This window comes from Sciurus carolinensis, chromosome 8, assembly GCF_902686445.1.
Source record: "Sciurus carolinensis chromosome 8, mSciCar1.2, whole genome shotgun sequence".
In the NCBI taxonomy this organism is placed as follows: Eukaryota; Metazoa; Chordata; class Mammalia; order Rodentia; family Sciuridae; genus Sciurus; species Sciurus carolinensis.
The window spans coordinates 134,290,603-134,315,179 of record NC_062220.1 but is presented as its reverse complement, the minus strand read 5'-3'; the positions used below and the strand labels follow the sequence as shown (position 1 = coordinate 134,315,179).

General features: G+C 47.5%; 1 protein-coding gene across 1 annotated transcript in view; it reads left to right on the top strand.

Annotated features, from left to right (window-relative positions):
* Positions 1-917: 917 nt before the first annotated feature.
* Positions 918-24,577, top strand: part of Suds3 (SDS3 homolog, SIN3A corepressor complex component) — a 38,753-nt gene continuing 15,093 nt past the window's right edge. Inside the window, exons 1-6 of the mRNA XM_047561518.1 lie at positions 918-1,230; positions 3,120-3,189; positions 11,957-12,012; positions 13,654-13,725; positions 16,305-16,324; positions 17,517-17,673. Of these exons, the coding sequence (XP_047417474.1) occupies positions 1,089-1,230; positions 3,120-3,189; positions 11,957-12,012; positions 13,654-13,725; positions 16,305-16,324; positions 17,517-17,673 (517 nt within the window). The 5' untranslated portion in view covers positions 918-1,088. The remainder of the gene's footprint in view (positions 1,231-3,119; positions 3,190-11,956; positions 12,013-13,653; positions 13,726-16,304; positions 16,325-17,516; positions 17,674-24,577) is intronic.

Here is a 24,577-nt window from a genome sequence, read left to right as displayed (position 1 = left end):
AGAGATACCCTAAATTCGTTCGTTAAACTAACTTTGCCACACTGTCTTTCCCTTCTATTCAGGGGGAATCACACAAAGTAATTCATGCAGATACTCAGCTTTTCCCCCTGCGTTTTAGCCAAATTGCTTCCTGTAGGCAAATGCTCTGCTCATTGAGCTGAGAGCTGGTTAGCAAGCTATTGGACTGAGCAAAAAGAGTTTCTAAAAATTAACATTCGAGGAAACAGGAGGCAGAAGTATGGGTCTGGAAGTCTAAACCAAGCATGGTGGACGCTGCCATTTTCTCCCCCTTAGGCAAATGACAGCTCTTTTCGTCAGTTGTAAAATCAGGAAAAGACCTTATGGAGTCAACCTATACAACAGAGAGATTCCCGAGGACTAGCGAAAGTACGTTTTGCTGACTCCAGGATGGAATATCAGCATCCTTGTCTTTAATTTAGTTCTCCCATTAGGGGAGGAGCCTGGCTACCTTTTTTTATCCCCCATTGCAAAAATCACGCACACTCTGGCCGTCCAGGTTTCCTGACCTATTAAGAGGACGGTGCATGTTGTTCATCTGCTTAGATCAGAGACCACCTCCACCTGCCCAAGGCGGGGCAAACCTTCCGCCCCTCAGGTCGCTTACTATCCTCCTTTAGGTTTGGCTCCGGGCGCCGCCTGGCGGCTGTCTCCGGAAGTCTCCTTTGAGCTCCGGGGGTCCTGGCTGCGGGTAGGGCTGCCCGCAGGTTTGCCTGACTCCAGAGAGCCTGCCTCCACCCCTTCCCCACTACCGCTTGAGAATTTTAAGGCGGCGATGAGGGGGCTGAGGTCCCGCGAAAGGGGCGTCCGGCGTCCTCTCCACCCTCTCAAGGATGGCGGAGTCAGGCCGTGGTCGGGCAGCTCGCGACCCGGAAGTCGCCTGCAGCGCGAGGCCCCCGTTGCCGAGCGCGGGCGCGGGGGGCGGAGCTCGGCGCCGACGGGGAAGGGGTCGCCGGGGCTCCAGCTCCTCGAGTTGGGGGTTCCCTCCGGCGCTGCTAGGCAGGCGTGGAGTCCGCAGAGCGGGTGGCCGTGGTCGCCCGGGGGCACGCTCAGCCGCGGGTAGAGGCGACATGAGTGCTGCGGGGCTGTTGGCTCCGGCTCCGGCCCCGGCTGGAGCGCCGCCGGCCCCGGAGTACTACCCGGAGGAGGACGAGGAGCTGGAGAGCGCCGAGGACGACGAGCGCAGCTGTCGGGGCCGCGAGTCCGACGAAGGTGCGTCCGCCGGCTGGCCCCACAGCGGGGGGCTGGGGTGGGGCCGCACGGAGAGGGGCGGGGCGACCTCCAGGGTTAGGGTCTGGCTGGAGGGGCCGCCGGAGGAGCGGGGCTCCGGGCTGCGGAGCGGGAAGCCCTGCGTGCGTCCTGCCCTCCAGCTGTGGGGGAAGCGGGTTGGAGACCCGGAGCGCTGGAGGTCCCTTTAAGACCTGCGCCCCACCCCCCGCCCAACCGTCTTTGATGGAACCTCGGGGTCTTCACGGGTTGGAATGGGAAAGTCATCCGTGGAGTTCCTTGAGTAGTGCTCCCCCCAACCCCACCAAGAGGATCCAAGTAAAGCCAAGTCCCCCGAAATGCTTAAATCAGCTCAACCTTAAGTGGTACAGCCCATGACTGAGGATACAGGTTGGTTAAAAGAATGAGACCCCCTGAAATCTCCTCGTCTAGGTTTAAACTTGGCCGTCACTTCTACCAGCTTTGTAACCATAGACAACTTTAAGCTTTCCAGCTTTGGTTTGCCCAACTGCCATGGTTTCCCTTCCTAGTACCCCTTTCCTAGGGTGGGTGTGAGGATTGAGATACGTGCATCAAGGACTTAGCCCCAAACTCACCCAGTCAGGTGTTTTCACCGCTGGAAAAACAGGCACAGGGGAAGGTAGGGATTGGCTTACTGGTGCCCAAATGAATTTTCGTTTCCATACTCTACATTATCATTTTTGCCTCTCAGCCTTGCTTTTCAAATTGGACTTTACATATTGGCAAGTGTGAGCAAAACTGTTCTTGGAGGAGTTGAGGAAGAATTGTCTGGAGGAGGAGAAAGGTGCAGAAATATAAAAGGGCAAGGGCGGAGAAAGAGGAGATGGAGAACCGGTGGAGCATTCTGGCACAGAATAGGGCTGTAAAGCAGCAGCTAGACCAGCTGTCTGGAGTGAAGTCTGTTTTAATCATCTCAGTCTCTCCAGTGCCAAACGATGTGGCTGGCTGGCACATGACAGGTGAAGGTCTTTTCCACTGAAGGAAAGGAGAAGGGTTTATGGAGAACTCGATCTGCAACAGCCTCTCGAAAAGCAGGTGCATATAGGAGAAATAAAATCGAAGACACTTTTTGTTTTAACTACATTCCGAGGCAAGACTTAACCAGACATTTACGATGTGAACGAAGGGCAATGCTTTTAATGCCCACCAGGGGGAGCGGTGAAGCCAAGTTTGATTTTTTTTTTTTCTTCAAGTATAAGGGGCTGTTAAAATTATGTAGATACTCTAGCCGTTTGCTTGTTCTAAGAATGGTGTTTTAAAATGTTTTGAAACATTCTTGTTTGATATTTTAGCCTCTGTCCTTCCTTTGATTGTAACTTTACACTTCAGTTATTAGAATTCAATTTGTTTGGGGGGTATTTTCCCTTTTCATTGTAATGTAAAATGCTAGAGGGGGTTAAAAATGAGCAAGTATTAGAAGAGAATGTGTATGCTAGGGTTTTTTCTTTTTTGGTGCTGGGGAATTGAACCCAGGGCCTTGTGCCTGCTACCCAAGCACTTTCCCACCTAGCTATGTCCAGTTTTTCTTGACCAGTGATGTCTTAAGGCGCGAATCTCCTTTCCTCCAGTGCCAGTGTTGTTGCTTCTGCAGAATAGCAGCCTTGATCATGACTGCCCATGTCTGATGCTCCCTCTTCTCAGGCTGCATTTCAGATAAAGGCAAGCTCTTTGTGTAAATATGACTGTGTATAAATGGCATTTTCTTTCCTGTCTTAATGATATTTAGTATTTTTCATTGATTGCTTCATTGAGTAGAAATTTATTTTATAGAAATTTATTAAATACTTATGTTGTCAGGTAATATCATCTGTAAATTATGATTTTTCTAACTCCTTTTCCCTAATATTACTCAGACACCGAGGATGCTAGTGAAACTGACCTGGCAAAGCATGATGAAGAAGACTACGTAGAAATGAAGGAACAGTGAGTATGATTTTTGTATTTCTTTTCTGAAGTGTAGAATTGACAACAAAATTTTTGTAATGACCGCGTGTACATAGTTTTGACCATAGTGCTTCCAAAGCCTATATATATATGTAATTTTTCTTCCCTTTAAATTAGTCATATTTAATCAGTCTTCCTAAGACTCACTTGAAGGAACCTTGATGGAAATGATCATGGGATGAAATAAGACCATATAACTGGGGAGAACCTCTTACCATGGCCTTTTCAGATGTGAACACTAATGTTCAGAGAAGTGTCTCAAAACACCTGGGCTCTCAAATGAACATGAACCGCTGAGAGCCTCCGCATGAGCCCGAGGAGACTGGGATTGCAGAGCAGGCTGCTGCTGACTGCCTCCCGCTCTGCCTGTTCACGCATCTCCATTGTCCTCACCCAGCCCTGCCTCCAGCCAGCCAGACAAACCCTGCTAACCCCCCAGCCTGCTATTTCTTGGCTCAAGTGATCCTTCTGCCCCAGCCTCCTGAGTAGCTGGTATTTCAGGCCTGCACCACTGCGCCCCCACTTTTATCACATACCAAGATGGAAGACAGTGTAAGATGCATACCTGATAAGCATTTATTGAAGATATTTTAAGGATATTGATATTGACTTTTAAAATTCTTTATTTTTAAACTAGATAGTCCACATTCTTTCCCTTTTCAGTCCTATTTGCAAATGTTTATGACCATCCTTTCGATTCTGTCATCCCTTTCAAGCTTTGGAACCCAAAAGGGGTAATTCAGCTAAGTCTGACCAGTGTTCAATGAAGAATTAAAAATTCATGTGCTCTTTCTCACAGTTTCATCCCTGAAACTGCTTGGCTGTTTTTTTTTCCTTTGCAAGCTTTTTACTGATTCACCTTGACCCATTTGAGATGTATTCTCACACATCTATTCCTTTCCCTGAATGTGATCTCAGTGTATCTGATATTTTTTGTTTCCTTCTTCAATCTACTAGTATTACTTTTCAAAGACATACTCAGTGTATTAGGGTTCTTTAGAGGAACAGACTCATAAGGAAGTATGATTATGAAAAGAAATTTATTAGATTGGCTTACATGACCAGAAACAGGATAGTCCACAATGGCCGTCTGCAGCTAGAGCTGGAAGAAGCAATAGCTATGCAGTCCAAGAGGCGGAAGCCCCAGAACAAGAGGGATCAACAGTGCTACCCTAGTCTGAGATCAAGGCTTCTAGAAACTCCCTGGAGAATCACTGGCAGAGTTTGCTTTAGAAGAGTGAAGAAGTGAGAGTCCAGTGTCCTCAAATGATCAAAGCAGCAATCAAGAAACTGTCCAAGAAGAGCCAAGCTTGCATCTGCCTCTACTTCCTTGTTCTTCCAACTTTTATTCCATCCAAGCCATCATCCTTTTGGATAGTGCTGCCCATGCTTAGGGAGGGTCCTCTTTTCAGTTCACTATCCCACATTCCAGTCATTCCTGGTTACACCCTCGTTGACACACCCTTTTAATCATTGGCATCTTTTAATCCAATCAAGTTGATTCACATTAACCATTACAAGTCCATCCCTTGTCAACATGATGTCCAAACATGACTTTTTACATCATACTTAATCTCTAAATCAACACAATAACAGTTCATAATTTTACCAAACATAACTATCCTTCATATAACCAAAAACGTACTAGTTCTTTTCCCAGAATAGAAGAAAAACATTACTGATGTTAAGTCAGTCAGTACTACATCACATAATGAGTAACAGGAGAACAACATTTCTTCTTAATGCATGTGTAAGTATGCATAAACATGTTCTTAACAGAATAGGGAAGAAATATCCACAGCAATTACAATCCTTGTTTCTGTAACTGGTCAGGTAGCCGTAGTTAATATTTATATCTATCTTCTACCCATTCTCTATTCCCTCTACCTTCAGCAAGCACCTCATCAAGTCTTGGCTCTTTACCTGGAGGTGTGACCCACACCTTCATTCCTGAAGGGTCTGAGACATTTGTTTTCTTGCCTGGATTGGGTTGTTGTAGTTTCCTACTGATCTTAAGAACAGGACAGGGTACTACCAAGAGATGCCCTTAGGGATCTCCTGCATTCCAGGAGTATACTTCCTTACCTCCATTGTGAAGTAACAGTCCAACATCCTCTTGGTTATGGATCAATCACCTCCATAACTCCTGTCTTAGCCTGCTGACTCAGAGGCATGAGGAGCCCAAAGTGGCCAGGGGGAAGTCTTAGCTTCCAGTTTAATGAGATCATTGTTATCTCTCCTGATTGAAGCATTTCTCCTTCAGGAACTAAGACTTCTAGGCCTGCAGAACATAAGGTTTCAGGGACAGGAAGCAAAAACTTCCTAGTGGGTCACTAGGGTTAATGGTGAGTGGTACCATTCCTGTCTCCACCCCTTGATTCCTGGACCCGTGAATTCTAGCACTAGGAGAGACAGAACCATGTAATGCATGCTGATTCAGAGGATAGACAGCCTTTGAAGAACCTTGCCCCAGCCCTGCAAGGTATCGCCACCTACCTGGTGTTGTAACTGCATCTTCAAGAGTCCATTCCATCATTCTATCAAACCAGCTGCTTCAGGATGTGGGGAATGTGGTAAGCCCAGTGAATTCCTTGAGCATGAGTCCATTCCTTCACCTCTGGCTATGAACTGAGTTCCTTGGTCAGAAGCAGTGCTGTGTGGAATACCATGACAATGGGTAAGGCGTTCTGTGAGCCCACCGGTGGTGCTTTTGGCTGAAGCACTATGTGCAGGGAAGGCAAATCCATACCCAGGATAAGTGTCTATTCCAGTAAGGACAAACCACTGCCCTTCCATGATGGCAGTGGCCCAACATAACCTGCCACCAGGTTGCTGGCTGATCTCCCGGGGAACAATGCCACATGGGAGGCTTAGTGTTGGTCTCTGCTGCTGGCAAACTGGGCACTCAGCTGTGACCGTAGCCAAATCAGCCTTGGTGAGTGGAGGACCATGCTGCTGAGCCCACGCATGACCAGCATCCCTGCCACCTTGACCACTTTGTTCATGAGCACATTGGGCAGTGACAGGTGACTGAGGAAAGAGACTGACTGCTATCCACAGATGGGTCATCCTATCCACCTGATTATTAAAGTCCTCCTCTGCTGAGGTCACCTTTTAGCGGGCATTTACTTGAGACACAGATATCTTCACATCCTTTGCCCATTCGGAGATGTCTATCCACAGACCTTTCCCCAATTGTCCTTGTCACCAATTTTCCAATGACGTTCTTTCCAGTTCCCTGACCAGCTAACCAAGCCTTTGGCTATGGCCCATGGGTCGGTGTACAGTCGCACATCTGGCCATTTTTTCTTTCAGTCAAAGTGCACGCCAGACGTGCTGCCTGAAGTCCTGCCCATTGTGAAGAGGTCCCCTAACCACTGTTGGTCAGGGTCGTTCCAGAAAGGGGCAGCAGTGCTGCAGCTGTCCACTTCTGGGTGGTTCCTGTGTGGTGCAGAACCGTCCACGTACTGGGCCCTCATCTTCTCTTCCTCTCTTAATTGATCATGAGGTACACCCATGAAGCCATGGGTTCATGCTGAGGGACAGGCAGTACTGCAACTGGAGTTGGAACCATGGGCATTCGGGATGCTTCTTTAGGCAACCTACTTGTGCCTTCGGGTCCTGCCCGTGCCCCATTACGTATGTCCACTTCCACTTGATGATGGAGTGCTGTTGCACACGTCCAGCTTTATGGCTTGGTGGGTCAGATAACACCAGTTCATGATGGGCAGCTCAGGTTGCATAGTAACCTGGTGGCCCATGGTCAGGCATTCAGCTTCCACTAAGATCCAGTAGCAGGCCAAGAGCTGCTTCTCAAAGGGAGAGTAGTCGTTGAAGATGATGGCAGGGCCTTGCTCCAAAATCCCAATGGCCGCCTCTGTGGTTCTCCTGTGGGGCTGCCAAATTGACTGTTTTCTGGACAGAGTCCCTATCTGCCACTGATACTTCAAGTACCATTGAGTCTGCCAGGTCATATGGCCCAAGTGGCTGAGCAGCCTGCACAGTAACCTGGACCTGTTTCAGAGCCTTCTGTTCAGGACCTCTCTCAAAACAAGAAGCTTTTCTAGTCACTGGGTAGAACTGAAGTAACCCACCCAAGTGAGGAATGTACTGCTTCCAAAATCCAAATAGGCCCCCCGGGCATTGTGCTTCTTTCTTATTTGTAGGAGGGGCTAGATGCAACAACTTGTCTTTCACCTTAGAAGGAGTATCTGGGCAGGAGCTGCACCACTGGATCCCTAGAAACTTTACTGAAGTTGAAGGCCCCTGAATTTTAGTGGGATTTATTTCCTATCCTCTGACATGCAAGTTCCTGTTGCAGCCTCCTGTCATCAATGTGTTGGACCAGTGTAATACCTTGTGGAAGAGAAAGACGATCAAGATCTCTGTGAACTAAGCTGTGCACAGTGCTGGAGAGTTGACAGCCTTGAGGAAGGACAGCGGAGGTGTATTGCTGACCTTGGCAGCTGAAAGTAGATTGTTTCTGGTGGTCCTTATGCACTGGGATGGAGAGAAAAACATTTGCCAAATCAATAGCCACATACCAGATACCAGGAGATGTATTAATCTGTTCAAGCAAAGAAACCACATCTGTACAGCAGCTGCAATTGGAGTCACCACCTGATTAAGCTTACTATAATCAACTGTCATTCTCCAAGAACCATCTGTCTTCTGCACAGTCCAAATAGGAGAGTTAAATGGGGATGTTGTGGGAATCACCACCCCTGCACCCTTTAAGTCCTCCATGGTGGCACTGATCTCTGCAGTCCCTCCAGGGTTGCAGTATTGCTTTTGATTGACTATTTTCCCAGGTATAGGCAACTCCAGAGGCTTCCATTTGGCCTTTCCCATCATAATAACCTTCACTCCACAGGTTAGGGAACCATTGTGGGAGTTTTGCCAAGTGCTAAGTGTATCTATCCAGATCATACATTCTGGGACTGGGGCAATAACCACAGGATGAGTTTGGGGACCCGCTGGACCCACTGTAAGTCGGACCTTGCCCAAAACTCCATTGATCACCTGATCTCCGTACTTCTGTTGCAGGGCCACAATGACGTTTCGGCTCTGCTGGAATCAACGTCAGTGCAGGGCCTGTGTCTAACAGTCCCCAGAAGTTCTGATCATTGCTTTTTCCCCAGTGCACAGTTCCCTGGTAAAAGGCCTTAGGTCCCTTTGGGGAAGGATGGGAGAAAGATTAGCAGTAAAGATTTCGGTACTATACCAGGGTCCTTCCTCAAGGGCACCTGGCCTTCCCTTCATTCACGGGGTTCTGGATCAGTACATTGACTCAAATTGGGGAAGTGGTTGAGGGGCCACGATTCTCTGCTCTTATGATCTAGGGCGGACTTTTGTACATTTGCCCTGGAATTTTTCTGCTTATATAAGTCAAGTAAGAATTTGGCAGATTTCCCATCTGTTTGGCTTCTAGAAGCACCATGATTAATTAGCCAACACCAGAGATCTACACGAGTCAGAACATTGTGTCCATTTCTTCCCCTTTGCTGTCCATTGTAGTTACTGCGACTACGCTGTCTGGCAAATGAGGGCTGCCCCTTGGCCTCTTCCTCCCTGGATCCAGTCATTCCCATTGCATTCAAGTCTTCCAGTTGATTGACCGCAGCTCCCACAGTAAGGTCTGGCGTACAGAGAAGAGCAACGACAGAGCTCTTCAAGGATGCGGGTGCCCCCCTCACAAATCTGTTTCTTATAGTTTTGGTGAAGATTACATCTTCTGGACCCCCAAAGTATGGAGGAGAAGGCCGTACATGATCCATTCCAGCATTCCCAACTCTCTGAGCCTCTGGATTCCCTCATCAACAGTAAACCAAGGGATGTCGGGCATTTCCAGCTCACTTATTGTAGGCCATCTTTGGACCCATACTTTAGACAATCAGCCAAACTATTAGTTCATTTTTTTTAAACACTGGAAGCTATTACATTAAATCTAGAATCTCTGCTTAATGGGCTAATAGCAATAAATTCAACCTGATCTAAGTTTATGTTCCTCCCACCATTATCCCACACCCTTAAAATCCATTCCCACACATGTTCCCCAGACCTCTGCTTGTGTGAATTAGAAAACTCAAGAAGTTCCTTCAGAGTGTAGAGTGTAGCGTACCTCCTGGTGGGTCACATTCTGTACCTCACCTCTAGGGACCTGCTTAGAGTTGGATCTAGTTGTAGACCTGGAGGCAAAAGTGGCTGGTGAGGGTGGGTCCTGGGGAGTATCAACATCTTCATGCTGAGTAGCTGAATGACAGAAGGTTTTTACTGATTCCATGAGCAAAGCAGGATTAGTTCTCTCCAGGAAGTTGGAGAAGCCAGTGCCACAGAGGTGGGGGTAGGGATGCCTTGTCTCAGCTAAGGGTGGGGACTCAACAACTTCTGTCAAAATAAACTCATGGGAGTTCAGCATCCCCAACCCCTTTAGGCTTCTCCCATACCTTGCCACCCCAACTTGCAGGATCCCTTTCTTTTCCAAGCATTGCTCACTTTAACTGCAGACAACTTCCGAGGCTGAGAGTTAAACTTTCATCTTAATTCAACCAACTGCCGGATGAGGGTTTGTGTTTGGTTTTCAGCAACCTCAGCCCTATTACTACTAGACAGAAGAGTCTCCGTCAGAACACACTTAGCAGCTTTCAGATCAGTTATGCGCATCTGCACTTGAGAAGCTGAATTTCTGAGTTCATCATTCGCCTTTGTTACTTTGTCCAGCGAAACCAGAAGCAACCAACCAACATCATCACATTTCTTAGTTTTCCAGAACTGTTCAAAGATATCATGTATAGTCACTAAATGCCTTGCTTTTTATAGGTGGCAAATTGGGAGCATCAGATGCGTTTACTCTGTGAATATCTTTAAGCAGTTCCCACTATGGATTATCAGTGCTCTCCATAGTACCAATAGGAGAGACTTTAATAACCTTAGCTCTAGTCAATTTAGACAGCCAACTCCAAAACCCTCAAAACCAGCTAAGAAAATTCATCCTTACAATTGTTTCTCCAGAGCCACTCCTGGTACCAATTTCTGTACTGGGGTTCTGTAGAGGAACAGAATCAACAGGAAGTATGATTATGAAAAGGGGATTTATTAGATTGGCTTCCACGACCAGAAACTGGATAGTCAACAGTGCTACTCTAATCTGAGACCAAGGCTTCTGGAAACCCCCTGGAGAATCACTGGCAGTGTTTACTTTAGAAGAGTGAAGAAGTGAGAGTCTGATGTCCTCAGATGATCAAAGCAGCAATCAAGAACCTGTTCAAGAAGAGTCGAGGGCTGGGGAGATAGCTCAGCTGGTAGAGTGCTTGTCTCGCAAGCACAAGGCCCTGAGTTCGATCCCCAGTACCGCAAAAAAAAAAAAAAAAAAGAAGAGTTGAACTTGCATCTACAATCTGCTTCGTTATTCTTCCAACTTTTATTCCAACTTTTATTTAAGCCACTGTACCATTGGGCAGTGCTGCCCAGGCTTAGGGAGGGTCTCTACTTCAGTTCACTATCCCACTTTCTAATCTTTCCTAGACACGCCCTCCTTGACACATCCAGAAGCCTCTTAATCATCGGCATCTCTTAATCCAATCAAGTTGACAATTCAGATCAACCAGTTGGTGGAAAATTTAATTTTCTGTGTGGTGAAAAGTTTAATGCCCTGGGTTCAAATACTGACTTCTCACACGTGACCTACGCACCATTCCCGTGCTTGATGTTTTTAGGCATCACTTTTAGAGATAATCTTTTGCTTGAATGTGCCTCCTTAATATTTAATGAGGAAAAAAAATAATTTTGATGAAAATTGAATGTCTCCTGTGATTTAAGGTGAACCTCGGGAGTCTGTCAGAATTTGCAGTAAATGGTAGACTTGCTTCAGGGTTCTCAGGCTCTTCCTACCCTTTCCTCTGCCTACAGAGAATTGGTTATTTGAGCAATTAAAGAGTCATTGTGCTGCGTTGATGGTGCACACTAGCAATCCCAGGTCCTCGGGGAGGGAGTTGGGGCAGGAGGATGGCAAGTTCTAGGCCAACCTGGGCAAGTAAGTCAGACCCTCATAAAATAAGATGAAAGGAGGAGGTGGAGATGTAGCTCAGAGTAGAACACTTGCCTAGCCTGTGCAAGGCCCTGGGTTCCATCCCTAGTACTACCAAAAAAAAAAAAAAAGACTGTTGTGCCTTTTTTATATGTTGGACAGTGTTCTTTCAGGTTGCAAATCCTGTCTTGTCACTGAGAAATTGGAGGTGTTTTTCAGGTAGAAGCAAAAATATTGTCAAAATGTAATTTATGTGTAGAATCCACGGTTCAGACAGACTTGCCAGAGTGTGTAATTGCCTTTAATCCACTGGGTGCGAGAGGCGAAAAATAACATGCCATGTTCCTGTGCTGTTGTGTGCTGTGTCCCTTATCCAGCTGGGACTGCAGGTAAAGCCTGCATTTTAACTTTCATTTCTGAGTGACTCTTTTTCTGATCTTGAAAGAGTTGTGCTTTTAGGAATCACGTGAAGGTTTATTGACTGATGCTTACACAGCTATGCTGTCTGTATAGAAAGACATGCTGGGGGCATAATCTTACTCCTTTGCAATTTATAATCTAATTGCAGAGTTGATGTAAGTGGTGTTTAGTGCTGTTTATATGTCCCTGTTATGTGTGTGTTGCTTATGCTTGTAAATCCAACAAGCCCAGCAATTCCTGCATGTAAAATGTTTGGAATAGGGTGCTGAGTGTCTTCAATGTGGCTTTTCTTTTTTTCAGGATGTATCAGGACAAACTGGCTTCTCTCAAGAGGCAGCTACAACAGCTGCAGGAAGGTGGGTGTCCAGCTGCCTTTTTCACTTCGAAACATTCTTAATGTTACAGACCCTTTATCTGTATTTCTTTGTGGGAGTGATTGAAAACTTAGTCCAACTGATTTTAACTAGTACACATTTTACTCTCCTGTCAGTGAAGTATTGATATTTCAAATTTTTATTTCAAATTTATTTTTAGCATGTAGCAGATTCTTGCAGTGAAATCTCATTTGGGGCTGTCTGTGGGGCACAATTTGAAAATCATGGTGCCTAAAGCTAGGTATTTTTGGGGACATGTTGTTATCAAAGAACGAAGTTTACTCTTCTTCTCAACCAGTGTTGATGGACTGTGCACTAGCCCGCTGTTTTCAGTTTCTGTTTGTTAAATCACAAGAGGAGTGGGTCTTGTCAAGTGCTGTTGGCTGCTAAGGTGGTGTGGTCTGGGGCTGAGCGCAGGCTCCCAGGTTGCATGATAGGCACCCCTTTCACTGCCTTCTAGCAGGTGACTGGGCATGTCACTTTCTCTTGCTTAATCTGTTTTCTAATCCGTGACATGAAAATGAGAGGGAGCATGCGGAGTGCAGTGCCGGCTGCAGCGTGAGGACCGGGGACAGTGCACTGTCTATTCACTGATTTCCTGTTGGGTCCCCTTGTCAGGGAAGCTGCATTTTTTTTTTTTTTTTTTAAACCCTGTGGCAGTGCTGGGGATTGAACCCAAGTCCTCGAGCACGCTAGGCAAGCGTCCTCCTGTGGAGCTACATTCCAGCCCTTCTCCTCGGGGGGATCCGCTCACTTGGACTAGCCCATGAACAGGTATTATGATCAGGAGACACTTCTCCACACATCTGGGATCCTCTTAATGAGCTGCTTTGGAGAAGAACAGTGAGTGAGTGGGATTTCAGAAGCTGTACCTGAGCCTTCTGATATTGTCACTAGCCACATGTGGCTTTTTTCATTAATTATTAGTTAAATTAATAATCTGGTTCCTCAGTTGCACTGGCCATATTTCAAGTGCTACAAAAGCCACGTGTTGCTCGTTGCTACCACAGTGGATGGTATAAATGGAGTACATTTACCACTGCAGAAAATGTGCTGGAGGGCCCTGGCCTTGGATGATAGGGGCAGCGATCAGGATCGCTCCTGGTGGAGCTCCTGGATCAGCTCCTGGTGGAGCGGGTGTCTGCACCCTCCAGTTCTGCTCTTCCGCTGCAGAGGTCTGTTTATTTTTGGTACCACAGATTGAACCCTGGGGTGCTTTGCCACAGGGTTGCATCGCATGTTTTTCGTTTGTTTGTTTTGAAACAGGTTCTTGCTAAGTTGCTGAGAGTCTTGCCAAGTTGCCCAGGCGGGCCTTGAACTTTTGGTTCTTCTGCCTCAGCCTCCTGAGGTGCTGCAATTACAGGCGGCCACCGCCGAGCTCAGCTTCACTGGGAGTTTTGATGGACTGAGGTGGGGTGAGCTCCACTTAGGTCCCGGGCAGTGTCCGCTTTGTGCCTTAGCGGAGAACCAGAATCCAGTAACTGCTCAGCTGTGGCTTTCCTGGGTTTGTTTTATTCTGGCATTAAAACCATCACTGTTGGCGTGAGAAACTAATTTTAGGAAATAAAATTTAAAGTAGATTGACCTTTGAAATGACTTTGTATTTTGTACATGTTCAATCAGGTACCTTGCAGGAGTATCAGAAGAGAATGAAAAAACTGGATCAGCAGTACAAAGAGAGGATCCGAAATGCAGGTAGGCTCTTCATGGTGGAAATCACTCATCTTCAGATTTACCTCCTTATCATCATGTGATGTGACCCTAAGAGTTTTTTCAAAAATGTATCTTAGATATTCCACTGCTGGGAGAGTTTGGGGGAAGAGAGACCCCAAAGCTGCAGTTATATGAAATCGGTTTTTCTTTTTTCCAGTAGTCTTGGGTGTTGGTCAGGTGGCTCTCCCTGGTGCCCCAAAAGTAATCTCGCGCACCTTCTTGCTTATATCTCTGTGACTGACTTACTGGACAATCAGAGGTGCTGAAGTGGAGAAGGATCATGGGTCATTTTATACCTTTTAATGTTTCTTTTAGAATTCTGTCCTTTGGGGTGGGGAGGTGTCTTGTTATTTCCCCAAGTATTTTATTAGAATCATTTAGAGAAAAGGAGCTTGCTTTTGGTCTGTTGTACACGGTAAACATATTCATTCAGCATATTTGATGAACATCTGCAGCATGTAGGCACTGTGAGCGGTATGACGTTGTGAACACGTTGTCCTTGACTTAGGAAACTTGTTTCATGGACAAAGCATATCTACACGAGTGGTTGAGGAATGGTCATGCAGAAAGTAAGATGTGACAACTGTTTTAAATTGTGTAAACAGAGATTCTTGAGCTTACAGGAAATTTTTTTGCCTGTGAAATTTTAAAGTACATCATCAGCTAGCATTTTGAGTGCCAGCAGGTGTTTGTTCCTGCCATGGTAGAAGTAGTTTTGGTTTTAAAATAATGTCCGCGTGCCACTCCTTGGGTTTTCCTTGAGTTCTGATCCAGTGACCCCGCAGCTTCCTGTTGGTGGAAACCTTTGTCCTCTCGACTAGAGAGCAGGTGTGCAGTGTGCACCAGCAGACAGAAAAGGAGCAGAGGGGGTGGGTGCTGGGAAATCGGAGCTGCAGCCGTTAGCCCTCTGCCCGTCCACATCCTGCCGGTCCTTGCCGCTGGCCCTGCTCCACTCCATTAAAATCTATAGCCCTCTTCCTGGAGCTCCTTTCCAGGTGCAGGAGGTGGCGTTGTGGAAGGAGATGGCCTGCATTTGGCTCCCACCATCGTCACCTTGGTTGGGACTGTGCCTTTAAACAGGTTATTGCTTTTTGGGGCCTCAGTTTCCCCATCCTAGAAGGGAGTACAGATTGCCCAGGGAATTGGCTTAAGATGTAAATACAGGAAGGGAAATTGGTGTGAGCCATTTTTCCTAAGCTGGAACAGCAGGATGAGTATCGAGTCGTTTTTCTTGATTCTTGCAGCCGCTCAATCCTGTCCTCATGTGTTTTTCATAAACATCTCTTCCTCCCAGGTGAAAATGCAGAAGAGCTCCTACGTCAGGCATGGCTTGAGCTTTAAAAAGCATGCAGAGGGAGTCCACCTGCCTTTGTTGTGTCTGGTGTCTGGCTGCTTTAAAACAACAACTGCCAGCTTTTAAGTGCTGATTGTCATTTGACTTGATGCAGGTGTGATTTCTCAGGTGGCCCAGGACTTGAAAATGTCTGGTCCACTCAGTCCGAAGCAGACCTAGGAGTGAACATGGTGGGCTAGGTGTGCTTGGGCTGCTGCGTCCGGTGACTCCAGGGCCAAAGTTATCAGAACTTCTGGGGGTCAGAAAACATGTGGCGTGTCCCTTTCCTCATTTAATTGTTTCCATTCAATAGTTTAGGGTTTTTAATCTGGGGTTCCTGGGACTCTGAAAATTCTAAAGTATGGGTGAATGTGCTTTTTTCTTGGAATGGGTCTGTAGGATTTATCAGGTTTACAAAGGGGACCAATTATAAACTGTAAATGGCACCCCTGGAAGTACTGGTCCTCCAGCAGTCCTTGTGGACCATATATAGCAGGTTCAGTGTCACCCAAAAAATATTAGAGGCCAAAGACCTATTTTGTTTAAAGTATGGGGTTTGTAGAGGGGCTTAAAGGGAATGGGCTGCTAGGCAGTCAGTTAACGAAGTAGCAGGCAAACATGTGCTGAGTAAGTCATGAGTACTGCTGGGCATGTCTGCTAGGAGCTTGATGGGTGCAGCGCTGTCAGGAAAGGCCTCAAGGATGGGGTTTGGTTAGATCAGGAACTTGGGAATGTGATCGGAGAGGCCCATGGCATCGTGGGCAGGTGGCGGAGGCCTGAGGGTTAAAGCCCCAGGAGGGCCCAGAACCTCTGTTGTCTGGATTCTTCTTATCGCACAGAGACCTTCGCACGATACTTTGGGAACGTGGACGTGGACTTTGTCTCAGGAGTAGTTGCTTTGCTTATTCCTGTCCTGTTCTGCAGTCTCTGGGACTGTGGGACATGAGAACTGGGTGGAAGGGGGTGACTTATTTACAGTTTGGTTCCACTGCTTGCTTTGTCCCTCAGGCAGAACTGCCAGAGCTTACTCTGTTCAGGGTCACATTTTAACTAGACACAGGTACCTCTTGCATCCTTGCCTTCGTGTATATCAACACTTTACTGATGAAAACATTGGCTTTGTGCACTGTGCTTCCGGAAAGCAGTTACTGCTTCTAAACGAACCTTAACACCCTGTCTGGAAGGTGAACAGCCTCGAGACTCTAACCGCAGTTTCTCTCTCTTTCAGAGCTCTTCCTCCAGCTGGAAGTAAGTACCATGGGGCCTGGGTTTGTAGTTTGAGACTGGAATTTGACTCTGCTGGTCTCTTGGCCTTTTCTTCTGTCACCAAGTAGACAGTTTGGAAGCCTTTGCCACAATTTGGTTTGACCAAAGGACACTTGATCCTGATACAGACGTTCTGTCTGTTCTTTGTTGCTGGGCAGCCTCTGCTTATCACAGGTAACTAGGTACACTCACACTCCATTCCTTTCTTGGTGGCTTTAGCTCGTGCCAAAGTTGGAAGTATCTCTGAATTATAGTGGCCTAATAATTTGTTATTGGTCCTCAGAGCAGCCCAGCTTCTGAATTGGCTCAACAGTTCCTCCTCCAGCTAAAACTTTCTGGGCCAATAGGTAGGATGGAGTTTTGATGATTTCTTCTGCTCCACAGAGACCCCAGTGCTGCTGAGGTCGAATGGTGGTCTGTTGCGGTGGCTGCAGTGGGGGTGCGCTTTGAGAAGGGCGTGGTTTGTCGGAGCTGTATGACTGGAAACCATTTTAGTACTGAAGTCAGTTCCGTGTGTACGGCCATAGCCAGAGGGTCACATAGTTCACACCACGCCCACTTCAGGCCCCTTGTCACTTAGCACATGGTGAGACTGTAAAAGTGACTGCTTAGGCGATTTTAAAGTCTGAGTACTGCAGGGTTCAGGTACCTAATCAGTGACCTACTACTGTGCTCGTTCTGAGCTCACTGAGAGTCAGAACCAGCTTGCAGTGCACCAGCAGAGCATGCATACACCCTTTTTCTCACATCCTCACCCACATTTATTGTGACTAGCTTGTGTCATCTGACCTTTATATCATAGAATTAACTTTCAAGATAGCTACTTCACTTGGAATGTACTATTTTCCTTGAAATTGTGACTTTAAAAGGGATTGTTTACTGTCTTCGAGAGACATATGTTGTATTTTAACATTAAAGCTGTATAATGTGAGGTGTGGGAGAGGGGACCTACCTGATAGCAGGTGTGGGCAATGACACACGAGTGGCAGTTTTGTGTACTCCTGGGGAGCTTGCTCCCGGACCCCTTTGCTCCCAGCTTGTGAGAGTGAGAGCTTACCACGCATGTCCTGGGGAAGGGGCTTTCTCTGCTGTCGAGGACAGAGATGGACTTTGAGTTGGAGCTCCCTCTGGCTGCCTGGCTGTGTACCCTAGCCTGTATTTCTCTTTTACTCAGACCGAGCAAGTGGAAAGAAATTACATTAAAGAAAAGAAGGCAGCAGTGAAGGAATTTGAAGACAAGAAGGTTGAGCTGAAAGAGAACCTAATTGCTGAACTAGAAGAAAAGAAAAAAATGATTGAAAATGAAAAGCTAACAATGGAGCTGACTGGAGGTACGAAACCCCATGGGCAGGATCCCGGGAGCCCTGGGTCCTGGTAGGTTGCTCTGGTACTGCTTCTGTCTCAGACCCCCAGAGCAGAGCACGGCGGTGGAGGGTGGGCTTTCACGTCTCAGAGTTCTGGCTCCACCCTACACGGGCTGTGTGACCTTAGTCAAGCTGCTTCCCCACACCATAAAGCAAGGCTGATCCCATCCTGTCTCAGTATTGTGGTGCCTGGTACAGCGACCTCTGCGTGACAGGCGTTCAATAGATGGCAGACCTTTAATAGTAATTGCAAGCTCTGGCTTGTGCTTTGATTAACGCCTGGTCAGCTGTCATTTGGTCGTGTTCCTGAATCACTTACTCTAGTCCACCTGGGGTGACGGGGGAATCTCTCTGCTGTTCTTTCAGTCGCCTTGATTACAGAAAGGGCTTATATTCCTTTGACCTCCACGAGAGAACAGTGGCTTTTGGCTTTATCGTCTGTGCTGTTAGATCCCTCAGGTGTTACTGTTCAGAAAGAGCTGATTCAACTCCAGCAGGCTAGCTAAACTTAACTCTTCTCATGTAAAGGAGTGAAGTTACATGAGATTGGTGCCAGTTCCTCCCCAGCCTTCTAGGATTTAGTGATCCACATATGGGGAGCTCGGCAGGTTGTAGGCAAGTTTCAGAGAGAAGCAATATGGCCGACTCTTCTGTTGCCATATGTAGTCGGATGGATCCTAGAAGGATGCAGGGAATCGTTGTGAACGGCTGTTTTGAACCTGGCAAGTACACTTGGGTTCATGTAGGTGCATGCCTTCTGCACACCCAGAATTTAACTTTCAGAGTCTTCTTCAGAAGGTACGGGGGCTCTACCACATTTTATTTTAATGGGGTTCTGTAGGAAATGCAGTGTTTTTGTGGAAGTTCTTGGAGCTGAATTTGAAACTGAAGGTAACCAGTTAAGAAAGTGACCTCCCTACGTATTCTGGCTCTGAACCAGCGTGGCCCTCCTGTTGACACAACTGTTGGCTCCAGTTCCCATCATACCTGATGAGAATGTGATTGTGTCTGGTGGCAGAGGGGTCTGGCTTGTGAAGAATCTCCCCTCTGGTAGTTTCCTCAGTGAGAGACTTGGCAAAGGAGCAAGTTCCTTGAAGACCTCCGAAAGGAGCTTAGAAATGCTTCTTTTTGGTTTTGTTTTGGCAAGAATACATACTAAAATAGCCTCTTCAGACAGCACTGTCTTGTTCCTGTTGAAACGCCTTTTTAATTAGATGGCTAGCACTGCAGCGCCCTGTCTGGTGCAGTCTGCTTGCCTGTTTTCTGACCTGCACACTGTTGGTTTTCTTTGATGGTGGCTGTGACTGGCATTGATGCCTCACTGCTCTCTGCTAGAGCCACCAGATGTTCGGGAGCCTTCATTAGGCTAGTGGGAAATATTGTCAGTTTATAGCTGCTCCCTTTCCATCTGCAGGGAAGGGTATTATCACCTTACCTGTGATTTGGCATCCTAATTATTGACAAGCAATAGACATTATTTGGCCAGGCAGTTTTACAGCCAGAATCTTAAGTGGGACAGGGGACATCCTCAGTGACTTGAAGAAGAGCCTGCCAGGGTGGAAGAGACACATACATGCAGTGAAATCATTTGTAACACACACACACACACACACACACACACACTCACACTCAAAAATTACAGAAGTGTTTAAAGCTAGCCATGGTCATTAATGGTCCTGATGTCCTTCCTCAAGCCATTTGGTACCCTTGGTATGGAAAGAGCTGCCAAGGTGGTGATAGAGTGTGGAAAGAAAAGGCACTGGAGCTGGGAGGATAATCAGCTTCTCACAGATGGTGCTGCCGCGGTGTTGGATTAAAGGCCTGATTTCCTTCCTCTAATTGAGTGACTTATTTCACCTTTGTGGATTGATGCCCAATATCAGTGTTGCCCAGCACTGCCCAGAAAAGATATTTTTTTAAAATCTTCTTTTCTGATTCAATGTGAAGATCTCTTTAAAACAAAGAGGGAGGATCATGGGTTCGAAGCCAGCCTCAGCAACTTAGCAAGGCTGTAAGCAACCTAGTGAGTCCCTGTCTCAAAATAAAATTAAAACAGTAAGAAGGGCACCCAAAAAAGGGCACCCAGCACCCAAAAAACAAGTGGAATAAGAGGCTGCTGGGATGTGAAGCTGTGTCCAAAGAACCTGTTGGAAATGGCTGTGGCGGGTGACCTGCTCTGGTGAGCTTGAGAGCTGGTACCGACCTCCCGGGAATCAGCAGAACGTGCTCCTCAGAACCCAGACCTCTTGTGGAGAGCTGGGGACGGCTGGGCTGTGCAGGCCACTTGGTGTCCCAAGGTCAAGAAGCCCTAGGGCACCTCTCCATCCCTGCAGCTTCTGCTTCAGTGTGCGCCGGGTCTTGATAGGGCAGATTCTGTTTCCGGCCGTGTGGGGTAAGGCCTTCACCTGCTGGGAGTAGTGAGGCTGTAGAAATTACCTGACGGTTTTCTCTGATGCTGAGGCCCAAACAATCAACGAGAACCCGGTGAGCTTTAAGATGTGAGAGCCTTACATTCAATTCATTTTTCTTCCTGTCACAGAGCAGCCTTCTTTTCTCCTTTCTTCCAAGAGCTTGCCAACTGCCACTTCATCTTCTGTTGTAAGTTCTTGCTCACCAGCGACATCTTTACCCTTAGGCCCCTGTGGAAGCTACTCATGACCTCACCAAAGCCTGCGAGTATCCTTTGGAAAAAACTGGATGTAGCATGGTGGTGTGTACCTGTAATCCCAGCCACTCAGTATCCGAAGCAGAAGGGTGTCAAGTTTGAGACCAGCCTGGGCAACTTAGCAAGACTTTGTTTCAAAATAAAAAAAAAAAAAGGACTGGTATGTGGCTCAGTGGTACTAGTACCACTGAGTTCAACCCCCAGAACTGCTCCAACGCCCCCCCCAAAGAAAATACTAGATTCATGGCACAGGACTCATTATAATGTCAGTTTAGAAGTTTCGTTTTCTGAGTGCTTGTATACAGTGAGGCATTGCATAAATACATCAGAGCTACTGCTGCAGGCGACAGACCTGGGGAGAACCCTGGCTCTGACCGCCAACTTAGTTGAAATGGGATTCCTCGTTCAGCAGAGATGGTGGAACCTGTTAGGGAGAGTCAGTTGGAGATGAGGTGAGCTTTGGAAAGTGGCTGGCACTCAGGACTCGGGGAGTGTAGCCCATTTAGTTTGCGCAGCTTCACTTGGCTGTCATTATCCTGAATTTACAGATGGCAGAACTGATTCAGAGAAGTGGAACCATTTGCTCAGTCCCCCACAGAGCTGGATAGTGTTTATGCCAGAACCTGTCTGACCACAAGTATTTTCTCTTAACCAGCAGGTTATACTGACTTTTCCTGGTAACGTGAGTACCTGTGGCAGTAAGTGAACCACAGAATTTGGCTGATGGGTGAGGTCAGTGTCCTCAAGGGGCTTATGTTCTGATAGCAACAACAGTGACACAGCCTCCTTGTCTTTCCTGGGATAAGGTGGTGCTGAGATTGAGGGCCCGGAATGAGGGTAAAGATCTGACAGACTTGTCTTTGTGACTTTAAAACCGTAAGGCATGTGGCGGTCCTGCACAGAAGTGGGCGGTCTCACACAGCACTCAGTAGAGGGACCTCGGAAGTCGAGGCCAGGGGAAGAGGGCCCACACAGTACCTGCGAGGGAGGAGGGAAGAGACCTGGATGTGGGGTAGGGCGGGCTTCTCCTCAGGACATTCTTCCCTGCTGCTGGCATTGTGGCATCCAGGCTGTTGGTCGTGGTTGAGAGGCGGGGAGGAGGGCTCCATTGGGTCGCTCTTTAATAATGGCATCCCTCCCGTTAGGCAGCCTTGGCCTCATGGAGGTTGATGCCTTTATTCCTCCTCTGATTTGAACTGCAAGGAGCTGACCTTGATTCTTTTTTTGACGCTGGGGAATGAACCCAAGGGTGCTCTACCACTGAGTACATCCGCGGCTCTTTTATTTTGATTCAGGGTCTCACTAAGTTGCTGAGGCTGGTTTCGAACTTGCGCTCCTGATTCAGCCTCCTGGGACTGCAGGCGTGTGCCCCCAAGCCCAGCTCCTGACCTGGATTGTTATTCCACGCTCCCACCTCCCATTTCCACCACAGCAGCACTGATTTGTGACGATAGGTTGAGCCTGCTAGAGGGACGAGGGGTGTGCTGGGGCTTGCTCTGCGCCTCAGTCTGGCCCCATGTTGCCTTGCCCTGGTTTGGAGGGGTTGCCCATGGCTACAGGTTTGCTTTGCAATGGCTTTTCTTCCCATCACACATCCTGTTTCTTAAGAATCCTCCTTTGAGTACTGCAATTGTTGTTTTTTTTCCCCAATAGCTGAACAGGTATGAACTTGTTTTTTTCCTCAATTTTTGTTTTTAATTGACACATAATTGTACATACTTATTTGATACATAAACTTACATTGCATAATGATCAAACCAGGTCATTAGCTTGTTCATTACCTCATAACACTATCGTTTCTTTGTGCTAAAAAAACATTTAAAATCTTACATTCTGGTAGCTGTTTTGAAATACTCAGTATAATATTGTTGACCATGGTCACATCGTTATGGAGTAGGACCCTAGAACTTATGCCTCCTGTCCATTTGGAATCTGGTGGTGACTCATGTCTTACTGGGGCCTTTCCCCTGCCCTCCCTCGTTCTACTCTCTGCTTCTCTGAGGCCAGCTTCTTCGCATTCCACGTATGAGTGAGATCCTGCAGGAGCTTGTTCTGATGGTCAGAGTGTTCAAGTGAAGCTTTCAGTGTCGTTGAGTGCTGTGGGCAGATGAGCTGTTGGAAGTGAGTGAGCGCATCGGCCTGCGAAAGCACGGAACACGAGGTCGGTCGGTAATTGCGCGTCGATTGCAGGAAATTAACGTCGGGGATGTAATGACTCTGCCTACCACTGATCCAACCTGTACCCCCACTTCGTAGGCAGGCCCTGTGCTGCCTGGGTGGGTGTGGGGTGCCAGTGTCTGCTGGGTTTTGTGGTGAGCAGAGCAGCAGGAGTTGCACTATTAAGGGTCGTATATGGGATGGTTTGGAGAGGAATGGGTCCCACATAGACTTCCCCAAGTCTGGTGTAATTGTTTGATGTTCAGTGGGATTCTACAAATAGTACCCCCTCTGGAGCAGATCTCTGAGGAGTCCTCTGGATCTGAGAGGCTTTAATTGAAGCCAGTTAGAGGTGTTCATGGGTTGTTGCTCAATGTCTGAAAGGAAAACACTAATTCGTCGCTCAGGGATCTTCTCCAGGGTCGTCAGACTCCAGGGCTGAGCTTCAGTTCTGGGAGTTGGAGTTTCATCAGTGCCCTCAGCTTGAACCCCCAAGATTCTTACCGACTGAACCCACTGGAGGCTGACGTCATAAACTCAGCGTGCTCCCTGTCACATGCAGTGAGAAACAGAACTGTCAGGCAGACTCAGGCCCTGCTGGTCAGGCCGGCCTTTCTCTCTTTGAAAAATTTTCAAAGCCGACTAAGCAAACCTGGGATTGGAGCAAGGCGACTTGGTGGGTTGTGTCCTGTTGGAGTTGTGACACTTAGGTTGATCTCCCCCTAATCATTTCCACATGGGCCACTGGTCTCACCTCTTTCCTCAGGGGTATTAGAGACACATGATGAATTCTAGGGCCTCCCCAGAGCATCTTTGTTCTGCAAAAGTAGTTTTGTATACAATTCGTCAGGTCATTGCTATGACCAGGCTAATAAAATGGATCCATTTTCACATTTTACAAGAATTTGATTATGTTTTCTGATTTATCAGAGATGCAGTTATGATTTGTCTGAGTTTAGGGGCCTGATTGTACTTGATGTCCCCTTGGCTTCCCCTTTGCTTGGCTTATTTCCATCAGGTGCTGCCCACCCTCCCACCCTGCAGTCTTGGCAGTCCATGGAACAGGGTACACTCAGCCACTCCCTTTGGTGGACAGGACATTCCCTAATGTTCACAGGCTACACGCTTTGTTCTCTGGTACGCTCTTGGATTGGGTTCTTTTCATACTTTGGTTTGCAGATTAGGTCTGCATGTTGCAAAGCCCCACAGTTGATACCAGCTGCTTGGTGTAGTGTGTGATTTCTGTTTGTCTGTTTGCACCTTGTCTTTTTAAGAAAGATCTTCATGTAGTTTTGTCCTCCCTGAAAACAGGATAATAAGAGCCAGCCTCATTTCGTTCTTGGGCACCGTGCTAAGGGCCTCGCCTGTATCATTTCATGCAGCCCTGACGGTGCCCGGTGAGAGAGGAGGTGCCAATGTTTCCATCCTCGGGATGAGGAGTCTAGACATGGAGCCTTTACCTGGCCTGCCCAGGTTGCACAGCTGCTGCGGGGCTTCAGGCCACGACGTGCTGTGCCACCAGCCAGGGAGTAAATGGAGAAAGGTGGCATCTGAACAGAGGATAAAGTCTTTCTTTTAGGAAGAAAGCTTCCCCCTTCCCCGGGGTCTGTGTGCACATCCTCCTCCTTCCTTCCACGCCCATCTCATTAGGCCAGTGGTTCCAGTGTCACCTCCATTCCACTCATAGGAAAAGGATTCCGCGTTGCCCATTTCCGTTTAAGAGCGACGTGCAGAGACGTTTCTGACTCTTCACTCCTAACGTCCTGCGCGTTGCCCGGTGGACTGACCGCACTCTCCTGACGGTTCTGCTGGAAGTGCGCTTCGTGAGCGAACTTTATCTCTTAATCAGACCTGGCCTCAGCCCATGGTTCTGCAGAAGACTTCACGATGGCCCTCGGTGTGCCAGGACTGTCGCGGGTGCTGGGGTCGGGGCGGAGTTCATGCGGTGGTGGAATTCCGGCCTCTGACAGGAGACATCTTGTGGCACTTGGTGTGCTAGAGGGCTGCACAGGTGCCCTGGTCACCGGGAAGATGGAAGTGGCCTGTCAC